This window comes from Zea mays, chromosome 9, assembly GCF_902167145.1.
Source record: "Zea mays cultivar B73 chromosome 9, Zm-B73-REFERENCE-NAM-5.0, whole genome shotgun sequence".
Classification (NCBI taxonomy): domain Eukaryota; kingdom Viridiplantae; phylum Streptophyta; class Magnoliopsida; order Poales; family Poaceae; genus Zea; species Zea mays.
In genome coordinates this window covers 152,040,811-152,055,296 of record NC_050104.1, presented here as the reverse complement: position 1 = coordinate 152,055,296, position 14,486 = coordinate 152,040,811, and the positions used below count along the sequence as shown (strand labels likewise).

Genomic DNA, 14,486 nt, shown 5'->3' with positions numbered 1-14,486 from the left:
AGTTTTGTACAATTCAAGTCTGTCAAACCAATTTTGCTAGACTATTTAGTAGTACGGATATCTTTATATAACGACTGCTCTTTGCTCATGCTCCAGCTAATTTCAGTGCCTGATTCTACTCATAGTACTAAACTGTACAGAGTAGAGCTTACAACTGGTCGTACCTTCCTGTTCATACAATTAGTTAGTTCCTGTTGATAACTGAATTGTAGCTATGTTACTTCCTTACTTCATTCAATTCTTAATTCACTACCTTTTCATTGTGATAGGTGAAGACAATTACCTACCCTCTGCAATCCAACTATATATAGAGATCGACGTCAAAAGGAACCTAAGGCTTTGTATTCAACAGGACCTTTACAAACGACTAACTTAAATCAGCGAGGTAACAACCAAATTATCTCACCATTCCATTTTTTATCCATTGATCCTACCTCTAATCATGTTCTGTCTTACTTTACCATTACGTCTTGTTTACTATGGAGTAGAGAATAAGGCAAGGATCTTCGAGCAGAATGCCCCTGATAGTGAGTGCAAGGTCGATCCTAAAGTGCTCTCCAAGCTATATGATCCGTGGGTGATGCCACATATCAAGGATGTCGAAGTTGAGTACCTCCTGCGCTGCCTTGACTAATCACCGATTAGTTGTAGCTGTAAATTTTATGTATGCATGGTTTCAGTTGCGCTCGAACCAATTGTCTTGACCTTGAATGGACATTTTGATGTTTATTTCATCTGATGCGTCATGTTTCATGATGTAGACTTTTATTTCTCGTGATTGATTTATAGTGAACCTGTAAGATGTAAAATGACCTTTATGACAGAACCAGCTGCAAGAACAGAGTATTCTGAGGAACCTTTGTTGAAGTAAATGTAATCGAGTTTCCTAGCAATCTTGTTCCTACTGGTATCATATTTCTTTGAGCTAATCTTGTTCATCAGCTTTATATGGCTTTTGCTATGAACAAAAGTTATGTACTTGTCTGGATTTTGTATATCATAGTGATATTTGTCGATCTATATCTATTTTTTACTCTCGTTGCAACGCACGGGCACAGACCTAGTAAAACCATAAGCCCATAAATCATAAACCCAATTAAAAGACAATATGTATAGAAAGTCACGAGGAAACCTTTTGATTTTTGGGCTTGTGTTGAACACCAAAAGTGGAAGACGGTCCAGCCTTAGGGTTCAGACGGTCCGCGGCCATATGAAGGGGTATGACCGAATCATATGTCCATTTGCTTGTTTAGGTCCAACAAGAATAAAACAGTGCTATGCAATAGAGACATATTGACTGATGTAGCATTTTCCTCAAAATGTATTATGGATATTCATCATGGAATCTATAGGAGATAGTCATAAAGGTTGAAAAATGATATCAAGAACTTGTTTTCAAACAGCCAGCAAAAGGCACAATGTCTCATAAATGCCAAATCAAAAGGTCTGATCGCACCAAACACCTCCCGTTTTTGTAACCAAGCTAAAATTCACAAATAACTGATGCCCGAAAACTAGAATACACAACTGTAAGTTTTAAAGAGTTTTAGAAAGCAAATTTACAAATCATAATGTCAAAGCATAGACAATTAACCGACTATGAACTATCTCAAACAATGCCTTTGTAAACACTCTACACATTAGTAATACACGTAGGTCAGGAAATAAATCCAACAAGAGAATTATCTGGCCTGCAAATATCAAACAAGAGGACAAAAATTGGTCACTACGAATAAGAGAAAAACAATCAAAATAGGGGCAACAGAAAAAAAAACCCTCAGCCAATTACAGTTCAATCAGCTCAAGTGTCAGGAAGACCAGCAACTTTGTTCTAGAGGTTCAAATCCTTCTACTTCCAAATGCCATCTTATAACCTCAACGCTTATGGGCCACAAGCCAGGAGCCCTAGATGCATGGGTGGTTTCTAGCTATGACCTAAGAAGAGTTGGCAGTAGAATTTTTTTGGCCTCTTTAAGGGCCCCTGTTTGTGTTGCTGCCTACAAATGGTTCATTAAATGAAGTGTTGAAGTATATGTCATAGTTTGGAAAACTAGATCATCACATATGGTAAGAGTTAATAGTATACCGTCATGAGCTTAGCCTTTAGGGCCCGTTTGGCACAGCTCCAGCTCCTGATTCTAAACGAGGATCTGGAGGAGCCGTGCCAAACGAGTATTTTTTTAAACTGATTCTCGTGTGAAGCCGAAAGATTGGGAGTCGTTTTTGTGAAGAAATGTGGGATCTAAAAAAACCTGCTCCACCCTCCCTTAAAACAGCTCCTCAATCAACCAAATATGGACCTCCCCTTAAAGTTTGATCGAAATTACCCGCAATTGCCATTGGACAAAAACATAGCGAGCCCCTCCCGCACCCTCCACGGCGCCCGTCCTATGTCCCGTGACCCCCTGCCTGTAGCTAAAGGACAGGGAGCGGTGGCTAGGGTTTCGCCCGTCTCTACTAGTTTCGTCGTCCTCCAGCCTAGCAAGAGACGCGGGTCTGCTATCCTGCAAGGCTACAACGAGAGCTCCAACCGGTTCCCAGGTACGTGCTTGTTCTGATCGCGACGTACAACATCGGCCCTAGGCACGACGCCTCAGGCTGGCCTGCCGGGCGCGGATCACGGCCGCGACGCCGACGCGCTTCCTGCTCGTCCCGACGTTCTACCTCGCTGGGCTCTGCTCTGCTCGTCCTGGACGCTCTGCTCTGCTAGTCGCGGTGCCGCTCTGCTCTACTATTCACGACCGGCTTGTGGTAGAACGCATTGGAATATTTGTTTTAGATTTTTATTTTTTTACAGCAATATGAGTGATAGTGCCGATTGGAATGAAGATAATACTGCTCTAGTGTGTGAATTGTTCGCCGAACAAGTGAAGGCGCACAACCGTTCTGGTACCCACTTAAATAAAACAGGGTACAAAAATGTGATGGACAAATTCAAAGAAAAGACTGGGTTGTCCTACACCAAAATGCAGTTCAAGAACAAATGGGACAAGATGAGGATTGAGTACACAAATTGGAAAAGACTATTGAAGGAAACTGGTTTGGGATGGGACACCACGAAAAAAACCTGGAGTGCGACAAATGAAAGGTGGAAGAACTTGAATAAGGTAATAGAACTTTTGGATGATTGTCTTTATTGCATCTTGTGTTACATGTGAAAGTCGCCTAGAGGGGGGGGTGAATAGGGCGAAACTGAAATTCTCAAAAATAATCACAACTACAAGCCGGGTTATCGTTAGAAATATAAACGAGTCCGCGAGAGAGGGAGCAAAACAAATCGCAAGCAAATGAAGAGTGTGACACGCGGATTTGTTTTACCGAGGTTCGGTTCTTGCAAACCTACTCCCCGTTGAGGAGGCCACAAAGACCGGGTCTCTTTCAACCCTTCCCTCTCTCAATCGGTCCCTCGGACCGAGTGAGCTTCTCTTCTCAAATCACTTGGGAATCAAACTTCCCGCAAGGGCCACCACACAATTGGTGCCTCTTGCCTCAATTACAAATGAGTGTTTGATCACAAGAAAGAATCAAGAAAGAAGAAAGCAATCCAAGCGCAAGAGCTCGAAAGAACACAAGCAAATCTCTCTCTCTAGTCACTAGGGTGTTGTGTGGAATGTGGAGAGGATTTGATCTCTTTGGTGTGTCTAGAATTGAATGCTAGAGCTCTTGTAGTAGTTGGGAAGTGGAGAACTTGGATACAATGAATGGTGGGGTGGTTGGGGTATTTATAGCCCCAACCACCAAACTTGACCGTTGGCTGGGCTGTCTGTTCGATGGCGCACCGGACAGTCCGGTGCACACCGGACATGTCCGGTGCCCCCGCCACGTCACCAGTGCCGTTGGAAATCGACCGTTGGAGTTCTGACTTCTGGGCCCGCCTGGATGTCCGGTGGCGCACCGGACATGTACTGTAGAGTGTCCGGTGCGCCAGCATGGGCGTGCCTGACCTCTGCGCGCGCTGGCGCGCAATAAATGCGCTGCAGGTAGCCGTTGGCGCCTGAAGTAGCTGTTGCTCCCCAGATGCACCGGACAGTCCGGTGTACACCGGACAGTCCGGTGAATTATAGCGGAGCGGCTGGAGTGAAAACCCGAGGCTGGCGAGTTCCTGAGCCCGTCCTTACATGGAGCACCGGACATGTCCGGTGCACACCGGACAGTCCGGTGAATTATAGCGCGAGTGCCTCTGGAAATTCCCGAAGGTGACGAGTTTGAAACCTGAGTCCTCTGGTGCACCGGACATGTCCGGTGGCACACCGGACAGTCCGGTGCGCCAGACCAGAGGAGCCTTCGGTTGCTCCTTTGCATTTTTGTTGAACCCAACACTTGGTCTTTCTATTGGCTAAGTGTGAACCTTTGACACCTGTATAACTTATACACTAGAGCAAACTAGTTAGTCCAATATTTGTGTTGGGCAATTCAATCACCAAAATTATTTAGGAACTAGGTGTAAGCCTAATTCCCTTTCAATCTCCCCCTTTTTGGTGATTGATGCCAACACAAACCAAAGCAAATATAGAAGTGCATAATTGAACTAGTTTGCATAATGTAAGTGTAAAGGTTGCTTGGAATTGAGCCAATATGACTACTTACAAGATATGCATGGATTGTTTCTTTCTTATTTAACATTTTGGACCACGCTTGCACCACATGTTTTGTTTTTGCAAACTCTTTTGTAAACCCTTTTCAAAGTTCTTTTGCAAATGGTCAAAGGTAAATGAATAGGATTTTGCAAAGCATTTTCAAGATTTGAAATTTTCTCCCCCTATTTCAAATGCTTTTCCTTTGACTAAACAAAACTCCCCCTACAGGAGATCCTCCTCTTAGTGTTCAAGAGGGTTTTGATATATCATTTTTGAAATACTACTTTCTCCCCCTTTTGAACACAATAGGATACCAATTGATAAATACTCTTGGAAAACACTAAGTTTTTGAAATTGAATTGGTGGTGGTGCGGTCCTTTTGCTTTGGGCTCAACCTTTCTCCCCCTTTGGCATGAATCGCCAAAAACGGAATCATTAGAGCCCTTTGTTTGAAGTGTTTTCTCCTCCTTTGGTTATAAAATAAATGAATGAAGAGTATACCAAAGTTGGAGAGATGCTTGGAGTGACGGCGAAGGATGAGTAGTGGAGTGGAGTGGAAGCCTTTGTCTTCGCCGAAGACTCCAATTCCCTTTCAATATACCTATGACTTGGTTTGAAATACTCTTGAAAACACATTAGTCATAGCATATACAAAAGAGATATGATCAAAGGTATACTTGTGTGCTATGTGTGCAAACTAGCAAAAGAAATTTCTAGAATCAAGAATATTGAGCTCATGCCTAAGTTTGGTAAAAGTTTGTTCATCAAGTGGCTTGGTAAAGATATCGGCTAATTGATCTTTAGTGTTAATGTATGAAATCTCGATATCCCCCTTTTGTTGGTGATCCCTAAGAAAATGGTACCGAATGGCTATGTGTTTAGTGCGGCTATGCTCGACGGGATTGTCGGCCATTTTAATTGCACTCTCATTATCACATAGCAAAGGGACTTTGGTTAATTTGTAACCGTAGTCCCGCAGGGTTTGCCTCATCCAAAGCAATTGCGCGCAACAATGGCCTGCGGCAATATATTCGGCTTCGGCGGTAGAAAGAGCGACCGAATTTTGCTTCTTTGAAGCCCAAGACACCAAGGATCTTCCCAAGAACTGGCAAGTCCCCGATGTGCTCTTTCTATTAATCTTACACCCTGCCCAATCGGCATCCGAATAACCAATCAAATCAAATGTGGATCCCCGAGGGTACCAAAGCCCAAACTTAGGTGTATAAGCCAAATATCTCAAGATTCGTTTTACGGCCGTAAGGTGTGATTCCTTAGGGTCGGCTTGGAATCTTGCACACATGCAAACGGAAAGCATAATATCCGGTCGAGATGCACATAAGTAAAGCAGTGAACCAATCATCGACCGGTATACCTTTTGATCCACAGACTTACCTCCTGTGTCGAGGTTGAGATGCCCATTGGTTCCCATGGGTGTCTTGATGGGCTTGGCATCCTTCATCCCAAACTTGTTTAGAATGTCTTGAGTGTACTTCGTTTGGCTAATGAAGGTGCCCTCTTGGAGTTGCTTTACTTGGAATCCTAAGAAATACTTCAACTCCCCCATCATAGACATCTCGAATTTCTGTGTCATAATCCTACTAAACTCTTCACATGTAGACTTGTTAGTAGACCCAAATATAATATCATCAACATAAATTTGGCATACAAACAAGTCATTTTCAAGAGTTTTAGTAAAGAGTGTAGGATCGGCCTTGCCGACTTTGAAGCCATTAGCAATAAGGAAATCTCTAAGGCATTCATACCATGCTCTTGGGGCTTGCTTGAGCCCATAAAGCGCCTTAGAGAGCTTATAGACATGGTTAGGATACTCACTGTCTTCAAAGCCGGGAGGTTGCTCAACATAGACCTCTTCCTTGATTGGTCCATTGAGGAAGGCACTTTTCACGTCCATTTGATAAAGCTTAAAGCCATGGTAAGTAGCATAGGCTAATAATATGCGAATTGACTCAAGCCTAGCTACGGGTGCATAGGTTTCACCGAAATCCAAACCTTCGACTTGGGAGTATCCCTTGGCCACAAGTCGTGCTTTGTTCCTTGTCACCACACCATGCTCGTCTTGCTTGTTGCGGAAGACCCACTTGGTTCCTACAACATTTTGATTAGGACATGGAACTAAATGCCATACCTCGTTTCTAGTGAAGTTGTTGAGCTCCTCTTGCATTGCCACCACCCAATCCGAATCTTGAAGTGCTTCCTCTACCTTGTGTGGCTCAATAGAGGAAACAAAAGAGTAATGCTCACAAAAATGTGCAACACGAGATCTAGTGGTTACCCCCTTATGAATGTCGCCGAGGATGGTGTCGACGGGGTGATCTCGTTGAATTGCTTGGTGAACTCTTGGGTGTGACGGCCTTGGTTCTTGCTCATCCTCCTTTTCTTGATTATTTGCATCTCCCCCTTGATCATTCCCATCATCTTGAGGTGGCTCATCTTCTTGATCTTGCCCTTCATCAACTTGAGCCTCATCCTCATTTTGAGTCGGTGGAGATGCTAGCGTGGAGGAGGATGGTTGATCTTGTGCATGTGGAGGCTCTTCGGATTCCTTAGGACACACATCCCCAATGGACATGTTCCTTAGCGCTATGCATGGAGCCTGTTCTTCACCTATCTCATCAAGATCAACTTGCTCTACTTGAGAGCCGTTAGTTTCATCAAACACAACGTCACAAGAAACTTCAACAAGTCTTGAGGACTTGTTAAAGACTCTATATGCCCTTGTGTTTGAGTCATATCCTAGTAAAAAGCCTTCTACCGTTTTAGGAGCAAATTTAGATTTTCTACCTCTCTTAACAAGAATAAAGCATTTGCTACCAAAAACTCTAAAATATGAAATATTGGGCTTTTTACCGGTTAGGAGTTCATATGATGTCTTCTTGAGGATTCGGTGTAGATACAACCGGTTGATGGCGTAGCAAGCGGTGTTGATCGCCTCGGCCCAAAACCGATCCGAAGTCTTGTACTCATCAAGCATGGTTCTTGCCATGTCCAATAGAGTTCGATTCTTCCTCTCCACTACTCCATTTTGTTGTGGAGTGTAGGGAGAAGAGAACTCATGCTTGATGCCCTCCTCCTCAAGGAAGCCTTCAATTTGAGAGTTCTTGAACTCCGTCCCGTTGTCGCTTCTAATTTTCTTGATCCTTAAGCCGAACTCATTTTGAGCCCGTCTCAAGAATCCCTTTAAGGTCTCTTGGGTTTGAGATTTTTCCTGTAAAAAGAATACCCAAGTGAAGCGAGAATAATCATCCACAATAACTAGACAGTACTTACTCCCGCCGATGCTTATGTAAGCAATCGGGCCGAATAGATCCATGTGAAGGAGCTCCAGTGGCCTGTCGGTCGCCATGATGTTCTTGTGTGGATGATGGGCTCCAACTTGCTTCCCTGCCTGACATGCGCTACAAATCCTGTCTTTCTCAAAATGAACATTTGTTAGTCCTAAAATGTGTTCTCCCTTTAGAAGCTTATGAAGATTCTTCATCCCAACATGGGCTAGTCGGCGGTGCCAGAGCCAACCCATGTTAGTCTTAGCAATTAAGCAAGTGTCGAGTTCAGCTCTATCAAAATCTACCAAGTATAGCTAACCCTCTAACACTCCCTTAAATGCTATTGAATCATCACTTCTTCTAAATACAGTGACACCTACATCAGTGAATAGACAGTTGTAGCCCATTTGACATAATTGGGATACAGAAAGCAAATTGTAATCTAAAGAATCTACAAGAAAAACATTGGAAATAGTATGGTCAGGTGATATAGCAATTTTACCCAGTCCTTTGACCAAACCTTGATTTCCATCCCCGAATGTGATAGCTCGTTGGGGATCTTGGTTTTTCTCATATGAGGAGAACATCCTTTTCTCCCATGTCATGTGGTTTGTGCACCCGCTGTCGAGTATCCAACTTGAGCCCCCGGATGCATAAACCTACAAAACAATTTTAGTTCTTGACTTTAGGTACCCAAACGGTTTTGGGTCCTTTGGCATTAGAAACAAGAACTTTGGGTACCCAAACACAAGTCTTTGACCCCTTGTGTTTGCCCCCAACAAATTTGGCAACTACCTTGCCGGATTTGCTAGTAAGCACATATGATGCATCAAAAGTTTTAAATGAAATAGCATGATCATTTGATGCATTAGGAGTTTTCTTTCTAGGCAACTTAGCACGGGTTGGTTGCCTAGAGCTAGATGTCTCACCCTTATACATAAAAGCATGATTAGGGCCAGAGTGAGACTTCCTAGAATGAATTTTCCTAATTTTGTCCTCGGGATAACCGACAGGGTATAAAATGTAACCCTCGTTATCCTGAGGCATGGGAGCCTTGCCCTTAACAAAATTTGACAATCTTTTAGGAGGGGCACTAATTTTGACATTGTCTCCCCTTTGGAAGCCAATGCCATCCTTAATGCCAGGGCGTCTCCCATTATAAAGCATGCTACGAGCAAATTTAAATTTCTCATTTTCTAAGTTGTGCACGGCAATTTTAGCATCTAGTTTTGCTATATGATCATTTTGTTGTTTAATTAAAGACATGTGATCATGAATAGCATTAACATCAATATCTCTACATTTATCACAAATAGACACATGCTCAATAGTAGATGTAGAGGGTTTGCAAGAATTAAGTTCAACAATCTTAGCACGTAATATATCATTTTTATCTCTAAGATCGGATATAGTGACATTGCAAACATCAAAATCTTTAGCCTTAGCAATCAAATTATCATTTTCTACTCTAAGGCTAGCAAGAGAATCATTCAATTCCTTAATCTTAGCAAGCAAATCATCATTATCATTTCTAAGATCGGGAATTGAATCAATACAAACATGAGAATCAACCTTAGCAATTAATCTAGCATTTTCATTTCTAAGGTTGTTAATGGTCTCATGGCAAGTGCTTAGCTCACTAGACAATTTTTCACATTTTTCTACCTCTAGAGCATAAGCATTTTTAACCTTAACATGTTTCTTATTTTCCTTGATTAGAAAGTCCTCTTGGGAGTCCAAGAGATCATCCTTTTCATGGATGGCACTAATTAGCTCATTTAATTTTTCTTTTTGTTCCATGTTAAGGTTGGCAAAAAGGATACGCAAATTATCTTCCTCACCACTAGCATTATCATCACTAGACGATTCATATTTAGTGGAGGAGTTGGATTTAACCTTCTTCCTTTTGCCGTCCTTTGCCATGAGGCACTTGTGGCCGACGTTGGGGAAGAGGAGTCCCTTGGTGACGGCGATGTTGGCGGCGTCCTCGTCGTCGGAGGAGTCGCTAGAGCTTTCGTCGGAGTCCCACTCCCGACAAACATGGGCATCGCCGCCCTTCTTCTTGTAGTACCTCTTCTTCTCCTTTCTTCTCCCCTTCTTGTCGTCGCCCCTGTCACTATCACTTGATAATGGACATTTAGCAATAAAGTGACCGGGCTTACCACACTTGTAGCAAACCTTCTTGGAGCGGGACTTGTAGTCTTTCCCTCTCCTTTGCTTGAGGATTTGGCGGAAGCTCTTGATGACGAGCGCCATTTCCTCATTGTCGAGCTTGGAGGCGTCTATAGGTTGTCGACTTGGTGTAGCCTCCTCCTTCTTTTCCTCTGTCGCCTTGAATGCGACGGGTTGAGCTTCGGATGTGGATGGATCATCAAGCTCGTTGATCTTCCTCGAGCCTTCGATCATGCACTCAAAACTTACAAAATTCCCGATAACTTCCTCGGGGGTCATTTTAGTATATCTAGGATTACCACGAATTAATTGAACTTGAGTGGGGTTAAGGAAAATGAGAGATCTTAGAATAACCTTAACCATTTCGTGGTCGTCCCACTTCGTGCTCCCGAGGTTGCGCACTTGGTTCACCAAAGTCTTGAGCCGGTTGTACATGTGTTGTGGCTCCTCCCCTTTGCGAAGTCGGAACCGACCGAGCTCCCCCTCGATCGTTTCCCGCTTGGTGATTTTGGTGAGCTCATCTCCTTCGTGCGCGGTTTTGAGCACATCCCAAACTTCCTTGGCGCTCTTCAACCCTTGAACTTTGTTATACTCCTCTCTACTTAAAGAAGCGAGAAGTATTGTTGTCGCTTGAGAGTTGAAGTGCTCGATTTGGGCCACCTCATCCTCATCATAATCTTTATCCCCTATGGATGGTACCTGTGCACCAAACTCAACAACATCCCATATACTTTTGTGGAGCGAGGTTAGATGAAATCGCATTAAATCACTCCACCTAGCATAATCTTCACCATCAAAAGTTGGTGGTTTGCCTAATGGGACGGAAAGTAAAGGTGTATGTTTTGAAATGCGAGGGTAGCGTAGGGGGATCTTACTATACTTCTTGCGCTCTTGGCGCTTAGAAGTGACGGATGCCGCGTCGGAGCCGGAGGTGGATGTTGATGAAGTGTCGGTCTCGTAATAGACGACTTTCCTCATCCTCTTGTGCTTATCCCCACTCCGATGCGGCTTGTGAGAGGAAGATTTCTCCTTCTTCTCTTTGTGATGAGAAGAAGATTTCTTCTCCTTCCCTTTGTTGGAGGAGTTCTTCTTCTTCTCCTTCCTCTTGGTGCGGGACTCTTCCGATGAAGTGCTCCCGTGGCTTGTAGTGGGCTTTTCGCCGGTCTCCATCTCCTTCTTGGCGTGATCTCCCGACATCACTTCGAGCGGTTAGGCTCTAATGAAGCACCGGGTTCTGATACCAATTGAAAGTCGCCTAGAGGGGGGGGGTGAATAGGGCGAAACTGAAATTCTCAAAAATAATCACAACTACAAGCCGGGTTATCGTTAGAAATATAAACGAGTCCGCGAGAGAGGGAGCAAAACAAATCGCAAGCAAATGAAGAGTGTGACACGCGGATTTGTTTTACCGAGGTTCGGTTCTTGCAAACCTACTCCTCGTTGAGGAGGCCACAAAGGCCGGGTCTCTTTCAACCCTTCCCTCTCTCAATCGGTCCCTCGGACCGAGTGAGCTTCTCTTCTCAAATCACTTGGGAATCAAACTTCCCGCAAGGGCCACCACACAATTGGTGCCTCTTGCCTCAATTACAAATGAGTGTTTGATCACAAGAAAGAATCAAGAAAGAAGAAAGCAATCCAAGCGCAAGAGCTCGAAAGAACACAAGCAAATCTCTCTCTCTAGTCACTAGGGTGTTGTGTGGAATGTGGAGAGGATTTGATCTCTTTGGTGTGTCTAGAATTGAATGCTAGAGCTCTTGTAGTAGTTGGGAAGTGGAGAACTTGGATACAATGAATGGTGGGGTGGTTGGGGTATTTATAGCCCCAACCACCAAACTTGACCGTTGGCTGGGCTGTCTGTTCGATGGCGCACCGGACAGTCCGGTGCACACCGGACATGTCCGGTGCCCCCGCCACGTCACTAGTGCCGTTGGAAATCGACCGTTGGAGTTCTGACTTCTGGGCCCGTCTGGATGTCCGGTGGCGCACCGGACATGTACTGTAGAGTGTCCGGTGCGCCAGCATGGGCGTGCCTGACCTCTGCGCGCGCTGGCGCGCAATAAATGCGCTGCAGGTAGCCGTTGGCGCCTGAAGTAGCCGTTGCTCCCCAGATGCACCGGACAGTCCGGTGTACACCGGACAGTCCGGTGAATTATAGCGGAGCGGCTGGAGTGAAAACCCGAGGCTGGCGAGTTCCTGAGGCCATCCTTACATGGAGCACCGGACATGTCCGGTGCACACCGGACAGTCCGGTGAATTATAGCGCGAGTGCCTCTGGAAATTCCCGAAGGTGACGAGTTTGAAACCTGAGTCCTCTGGTGCACCGGACATGTCCGGTGGCACACCGGACAGTCCGGTGCGCCAGACCAGAGGAGCCTTCGGTTGCTCCTTTGCATTTTTGTTGAACCCAACACTTGGTCTTTCTATTGGCTAAGTGTGAACCTTTGACACCTGTATAACTTATACACTAGAGCAAACTAGTTAGTCCAATATTTGTGTTGGGCAATTCAATCACCAAAATTATTTAGGAACTAGGTGTAAGCCTAATTCCCTTTCAACATGTTATATGTCTAACATCTTCTTTCTCCTATTTTGTAGCAATACAAAGGAATTGCCAAGTTTAAAGATGGGCCTCTGTTGCATGAGGAAGAAAAGCCATCATGTATGAAGATATTGGGAACACACGAGATGATCATTGGGCTCAGTCTAGTGGTACTACACCACAAATTCTGGAGGGTGAAACCACTCAGAACACCGATGACAAGGATGGAGACTATGAGGCTAATGATGACAAGGATGAAGACTATGAAGAATGTGAAGAGGTTTCACCTACAACTGCTAAAGGAAAGTGTCATATTTTGGATATTGTGTCGTGCTAGTTTTATGCAATTTATGGATTAAACATTTGAGACCATTTTATGCACTACTATGATGGGAATATTTTATATGTTATTGTTTCATAATTTTTTCCGTATATGCATCATACTAATTGGTTTGTAACAAAGTTGAACCGCAAAGGGTAAAACAAACAATCGCCACAGACCACCAACTCTCAGCAGACAAGAATCAGTTTACTTGTCAAACGGTTTTAAAAATGATTCTGATTCTCTAGGAGAATCAGGATCTAGAGCTAAAGAAGCAGGAGCTGGAGCTTTGCCAAACGGACCCTTACTTTTCCTACTGTAGGAGTATATGTAACGTAGTTTTAGTTGTAGATTTCCACATATCCACCTCCACCACTATTCAACTCTACGTCGCCTAAATCCGACTTGGGTTGTCTGCTGACTCCAAGACAACCCTAGGATCTTACCCCTCCTGAGTGGCAAGATCTACTTCACTCAAGATCTTTTTCTCGAATTGATCTATTAATTTATAGACGACTCTACGTCGTTTGGGGACGTCTTGGGTGACCTACCTGAAAGTCGCCTAGAGGGGGGTGAATAGGGCGAAACTGAAATTCTCAAAAATAATCACAACTACAAACCGGGTTAGCGTTAGAAATATAATCGAGTCCGCGAGAGAGGGTGCAAAACAAATCGCAAGCGAATAAAGAGCGAGACACGTGGATTTGTTTTACCGAGGTTCGGTTCTCGCAAACCTACTCCCCGTTGAGGAGGCCACAAAGGCCGGGTCTCTTTCAACCCTTATCCTCTCTCAAACGATCCCGCGGATCGAGTGAGCTTTCTCTTCTTAATCACTTGGAACACAAAGTTCCCACAAGGACCACCACAAGATTGGTGTCTCTTGCCTCAATTACAAGTGAGTATGATCGCAATGAAGAATCAAAGAAAGAAGAAAGCAATCCAAGCGCAAGAGCTCGAAAGAACACAAGCAAATCTCTCTCACTAGTCACTAGGGCGTTGTGTGGAGTTTGGAGAGGATTTGATCTCTTTGGTGTGTCTAGAATTGAATGTTAGAGCTCTTGTAAGTAGTTGAGAAGTGGAAAACTTGGATGACTTGAATGTGGGGGTGGTTGGGGTATTTATAGCCCCAACCACCAAACTTGACCTTTGGAGGAGGCTGTCTGTTCGATGGCGCACCGGACAGTCCGGTGCACACCGGACATGTCCGGTGCGACAGCCACGTCACCAAAAGCCGTTGGGTTTGACCGTTGGAGTTCTGACTTCTGGGCCCGCCTAGATGTCCGGTGGCGCACCGGACATGTACTGTAGATTGTCCGGTGCGCCAGTATGGGCGTGCCTGACCTCTGCGCGCGCAGCGCGCGCATTTAATGCGTCGCAGGTAGCCGTTGGCGCCGAAATAGCCGTTGCCCCGCTGTTACACCGGACAGTCCGGTGTACACCGGACAGTCCGGTGAATTATAGAGGAGCAGCTCCAATGAATTCCCGAGGCTGGCGAGTTCCGGAGGCCGCTCTTCCTTGAAGCACCGGACATGTCCGGTGTACACCGGACAGTCCGGTGAATTATAGCGGAGTTGCCTCTGGAATTTCCCGAA

General features: G+C 44.6%; 1 protein-coding gene across 1 annotated transcript; it reads left to right on the top strand.

Moving 5' to 3' along the window:
- The first annotated feature begins 2,334 nt into the window (after positions 1-2,334).
- On the top strand, positions 2,335-12,972 carry LOC103639420 (L10-interacting MYB domain-containing protein-like). Its single transcript, XM_008662165.3, has 2 exons — positions 2,335-3,107; positions 12,629-12,972. Exons 1-2 carry the CDS (start codon positions 2,802-2,804, stop codon positions 12,929-12,931), a joined length of 609 nt encoding a protein of 202 aa, XP_008660387.1. The 5' UTR covers positions 2,335-2,801; the 3' UTR covers positions 12,932-12,972.
- The last annotated feature ends 1,514 nt before the right edge of the window (positions 12,973-14,486 follow it).

Excerpts from the sequence above, each read along its gene's own strand:
- LOC103639420 (XM_008662165.3), top strand. The coding sequence starts at position 2,802 with ATGAGTGATAGTGCCGATTGGAATGAAGATAATACTGCTCTAGTGTGT. Across the intron at positions 3,108-12,628 it reads GGTGGAAGAACTTGAATAAG|CAATACAAAGGAATTGCCAA; the intron begins GTAATAGAACTT and ends CCTATTTTGTAG.